General features: G+C 47.3%; 1 protein-coding gene across 1 annotated transcript in view; it reads right to left on the reverse strand.

Moving 5' to 3' along the window:
* The window catches only part of LOC104995312 (E3 ubiquitin-protein ligase HUWE1-like), a gene marked incomplete at its 5' end in the record, with an annotated part of 20,315 nt that overhangs the window by 3,202 nt on the left and 12,197 nt on the right, over window positions 1-4,916 (reverse strand). Inside the window, 6 exons of the mRNA XM_010849193.1 lie at window positions 56-258; window positions 526-658; window positions 1,866-2,022; window positions 2,162-2,286; window positions 3,123-3,723; window positions 4,397-4,915. Coding sequence (XP_010847495.1) covers window positions 56-258; window positions 526-658; window positions 1,866-2,022; window positions 2,162-2,286; window positions 3,123-3,723; window positions 4,397-4,915 — 1,738 coding nt within the window. The remainder of the gene's footprint in view (window positions 1-55; window positions 259-525; window positions 659-1,865; window positions 2,023-2,161; window positions 2,287-3,122; window positions 3,724-4,396; window position 4,916) is intronic.

The following is a 4,916-nucleotide window of genomic DNA, read 5'->3' on the forward strand; positions in this document are numbered from 1 at the left end:
CTCTTGTTTTTCCACCACCAAACGTGCCCCTCAACTGGACACCCCAGTTCCATACCTAGCCTGCCTGTCTGCTTGGCCTTCTTGTTAGCACGGCGCGTGTCATCCCGGAGCTGGATGATGACCTGCAGAACCCTCAAGAAGAACTTCTGGGTAGATGTCTTGGATGTCAACATGGACATAGAAGGCAGCTGGAGCTCCCGGCCACCCAGAGGCCGCTTCTGAGATGCCACGATTACCACATTCTCAGCCACGTCAAACCTGGATAGTGTAGAGGTGGCTCGCATATATTGAGAGCATCAAAGCATAAACAACCAGAACAAGCAGGGCTTTCTTGTGTCAACCAGAGGGTATGGAATTTCAGAAGGAAATCACACATGTAGGAAAAATAGGGCCATGTGCATATAGGACAGAAACAAAATTGGCTCAGAGAGGAGGGAAAAAATAACAACTAGAAAATCAGGAAGAACCACTTTTCATAATGTCCCAGACCCCAACTCCACAGCCAGATGGGCAGCTGCCACCTACCTGCTCTGCATTTTGCCTTTCAGCTTGGTGGTCTGTGGCTGTTCCTCAGGCAGGCCATCAGGGGAGAGGGTTTCACACTGGGCTCGCCGCTGCTGTTCCAGATTGTATTCCCGTAGCTCAGCCAGAAGAGTTCCTGGGCAGGCAGAGAAGCCAGAAAGTGTTTCGACTTTCCTACTGAAGCAGCTAAAAACAAAAACTTTTCAAGAAACCTCCCCAGGCCGTCCTCTTTGCTCAGCTGTACTGAACTTGGGACTGTACAAGAATTCTGCTCCATTCATTTTACTGTGTACTCATGGATCAGCTGCCCAAGGGCCGCTGGTTTACCTGGCCTCAAGGATTTGCTGAATCTACATGAAATGCACCTCAGTGCAGAGGGGAAAAAGTATCTCTTTTGAAGCCTGTATACCTCTCAAACTTCTGAGGTTTTTGTGGTAGTCTCGGCAAATTACTTAACCTCTTTCCCAATTTGCCTACCCATTTTAATAATGGGGGCTAATATTGCCTAAACTCACAAGGCTGCTTTGAGAATTAGGAGATAACTGTCTAGAATAGTGCCTAGGCCACTGCCTGGCCTAAGGGTGCTGAATAAACTGGTGGCAGTCAAGAGGCCTCATCCAGAAGAACTTTGTAATTCTCATGTAGCAAAGAATCCCCTAGGTCATATAGTCTAATTGACCCCCATATCAACTCAGCTCCAGAGACATTTGTGAGAAGGAGATAACTACACAAGTAGCTGAGATCTAGGGAGACCCATGAGTGGGATGGAGGTGGGAGAGAACAAAGAGAATCTCTATGCTGAAAGCAAATCTGACTCTACTCCTTGGTTCATAATCACTACACCACCCCGGGTTTTAGTTTTCTTCTTGGTAAAATGCAAAAAAGACTGAACTAGATGATTTATAGGTGTTCTTAGAATTTTTATACCCTCAAAACTGCACAAAGGCAGAGGGTATTATTCTCTGAATTCCTAAGTCTGAAGGTAGTGTAGGTGCATCTCTCAGGTGGTGCACTGCCTCAGCAGGTTCATCATAGGGCCCTTATGAGTGCCCAGATTGGGAAAACAATGTTAGTCCTAAGGGTGCTCATTTTCCTTCACTAAGCAACTGCTGTGTGCCAGGGATTGGGAATACAGAGAGAAGGCCAGCCTTGCTCTCAGAGAACAACTGAACAGAGGAAAACAGATCCTGAAAACCTAGTGGTATCAGTGCTGTGATAAAAGCACGCTTGGAGGCTGTGCTACAGATGTAGAGTGGATATGATTCAGCCTGAAGGCTTCCATAAAGACGTGACACCTAAGTGGAAGGTTTCAGAAAGACAGGGTGCTTTATTCTTATTATTACCTATCTGTTTACAAAGCGTATAACCCAGATGGCGGGCTCCATTCAGTAGCAACTTCAAAACAGTGTCCCGGGTCCCAGGGTCCCCCCGAGAGAGCTGCAGTAACACATTTGCTGCATCTTCTAGGCCTTCTTCAGAACAAGAATGGGATGTCAACACCTGGGGGAAAAAGAAGGGAGATTGGGCAAGCCCCAACTTGAGAACTAAACCATTATTCACCCCAGTCAATCCTAGTATTATCCACCCCCATGGACTCTTTCTCCCCCAACTTTGGGAGGTCAGAAAAGCTTGGACTTACTTCCACAGAGAGCTGGAGCTGATTTTCAGTGAGGCCAGAGGATACCATCTTAAAGTCTGTGCTGCTGCTGCTGCCGATATCACCAACTTTAGCTGGAGATTTGCTGGCCTTAGTAGTAGTAGCAGCTTTGAGAAACAGAACACTGTAAGCCTCTGAAATTCACTTGCTACAGACTTAAAGTGGCAGAGTCAAGGAATCACTGTACTGCCCAGGGTTTCAAAATGGAAAAGTAGTGAAAATGAAGATCCACCCCCTCCCCATGGCCAAATCCAAGTGACTTGGAATGCCAAGTACTCTTATGGTACCTTCTAAAATGACAAAGAATCCCAGATATTTATCTCAACTGTTCCTCTCCCGTAAGAGGGCCCTCTGAAAGCCCCCTCCTTCAAAATCTGTTTCTTCAAATGATTCTTATCAGTCTGCTGCAAAGCTCATTCCCTTTACTTCCTGGGATGGCCTGGCTACTCCATCCTACCATGATTCACATTGTATCCTGCCTTTTTTTTTTTTTTTATTCCACACTCTATTTATTTGGCTGTGCTGGGTCTTAGTTGCAACATGTGGGATCCAGTTCTGACCAGAGATTGAACCTGGGTCCCTGCATTGTGAGCCTCAAGTCTTAGCCACTGGACCACCAGGCAAGTCCATATCCTGCCTGCTCTTGAGCTAGAAAGATCGGGGTTTCTTTAAAGACAGAGACTTCCTCTCTTCTATTTTGTGCTTAGCCTAGGGGAACCCATATTCACTGGTCTTCACAGGACAGAGGTAGAGAGGGAAGGAAAGGAAAGAAGGGGGGAAAGACAGAGAACTCTGACCAATGAGGGTGAGAATTAACATACTTGGCTATCATAAACACAAACCAAGTTGATTGCTGTCATTCAGGGAGGAATACCTGGATGGAGGAGTTGAGAGTGAAGTGGATGTACACACCCCACAGCTCCCAGCCCACATCCACACTTACTTGAAACAGTAGTGGTAGCAGTTGTGGGGGTAGTCACTGTGGTTGAAGCGGCTACGGCAATGGTGGATATAGCCGTGGCAGCAACCAGGGCTGGAACAGAAGTGACAGGGGTGGTTGCAGCAGGCAGAGTAGACGTGCTGGAGGTGGCACTGATAGTGGTGGTAGATGTGGTTGAAGTGGCAACAGTGGTGGAGGAAGCACTGCTGCCAGAATTAGCCTGTGCTTCCGACACTTTGTTTTCTGGGAGAGCAATTGAGATGAGAGAAAGAAGTCTGAGGAGCTTCTCAGTTAAGAGAGAGCTCCGGCGGATGACTGGGTGTGACAACATGTTCATGAGTTGCCCCAGTGGAGAGGCTTCGAGGCTGTATGGGGAGGTTTCCCCCTCACCACCAGCGCTCACTGGCACTGACTTCACGGAGTTCTTGCCTTTCCGGCTGACATTCATGTTGTCCAGTTTTACCAATAAGTCCCAGAAGTCTGTGCAAATGCCACTGCTTGTGGACTGTGAAGAGCATGGGCTGCAGGCCTTACTGCCCCTCTCCCGATCACTCTCACAGTTTGTTTCTTTGGTCCGCTGCTGTGTGAAGTGACTGGGAAACACCTGCCAGGAAAAGAAAGACAGGTTTGGTTTAGGAGGTCTACATAGAAACTATCTTCCTGACAAGGAAAGACACTGGCTCCTAGTCTCTCCACTCCTTAGGACAGCTTTGGTAACACCAGAGAGATGTAACATAAGAGTTTCATCCAACTGAAGCAGCCTAGAGAAATGAACAAAAGCTTTGTAGGGAGACAAAGGATTAGGAAACTTTTCTGAGCATTGATCTCTATACTTAAAAATGGTGGTGGGGGGAATACCTATACCATCGTGCAAAATTGTTGAGATTAGAGGTAACGTATTTTGCATAGTGCCTGGTACAAGGCAGGCCCTCAAAAAATGGCAGCAAAGCTTATTAAAAAGAGAACTGTATTAAGTTCTAGGTCCAGTCATCTCCGTCACTAGCCACATGACAAAGCCACTAAAGATTTCTGCATCTCAGCTTCTTCATCTGTAAAATTGACCATACAGACCACTGAAGGTTGATGAATGAATGAGACAATGCATAAAAATTGTAAAAAGAAAAAAAACCGCACAAGGTTATTTATTGGACTATTCCCAGGAACAATAGACATCTCAGAGTAAGGACTTGTGAGCTTCCTCAGAGTTCAGATTTCACTAGGTTATGGATGACACCCCTCTTTCATCCCCAGGAGTTGGGTTCCTCTAAGCTCCTCACCTTGGCCAATTGAATGAGTGTATCCAGAACATGTCTGCAGACAACAGGAGCAGCCTGGGGGTGGATATGGACAGTGGAGCCACTACTCGCATGTTTCTCAGTATGTTTGCGACCCCCTGAACGCTGGATCTGGAATATATTAGTCCTGCAGCCTAGGGCTGCATCCATGGATACTGAGAGCCAGGAAAGCTGGTTGGAACTCTTAGACTCCATCTTGTGTAGCAGGTCCAGGGGCCGGTTCTCATGGCTGCTTGACCCACAGCTCTTGCTTGACTTTTTGCCCTTTTCCTCACTTGAGGAGAGCTTGGGTGTTTCAATGCAAAGCTCACTCTCACTGCTTCGCTGCAAGATGGAAAGCAGGCTACGGATAACCCAGTGGCGGGTCTGGGCATGGTAGCAGAGATTTCTCAGTACTCGGTGAAGACGGCTAGTATTGAGTTTTGGCTCATCCACAAAAAGTAGGACCAGGAGACAAGACAGGGCTTCGTGATCCAGGAGGAGCCGTCCTCGAAGACGTAGG

Source organism: Bison bison, unplaced genomic scaffold (genome assembly GCF_000754665.1).
Source record: "Bison bison bison isolate TAMUID 2011002044 unplaced genomic scaffold, Bison_UMD1.0 scf7180017850792, whole genome shotgun sequence".
Lineage (NCBI taxonomy): Eukaryota > Metazoa > Chordata > Mammalia > Artiodactyla > Bovidae > Bison > Bison bison.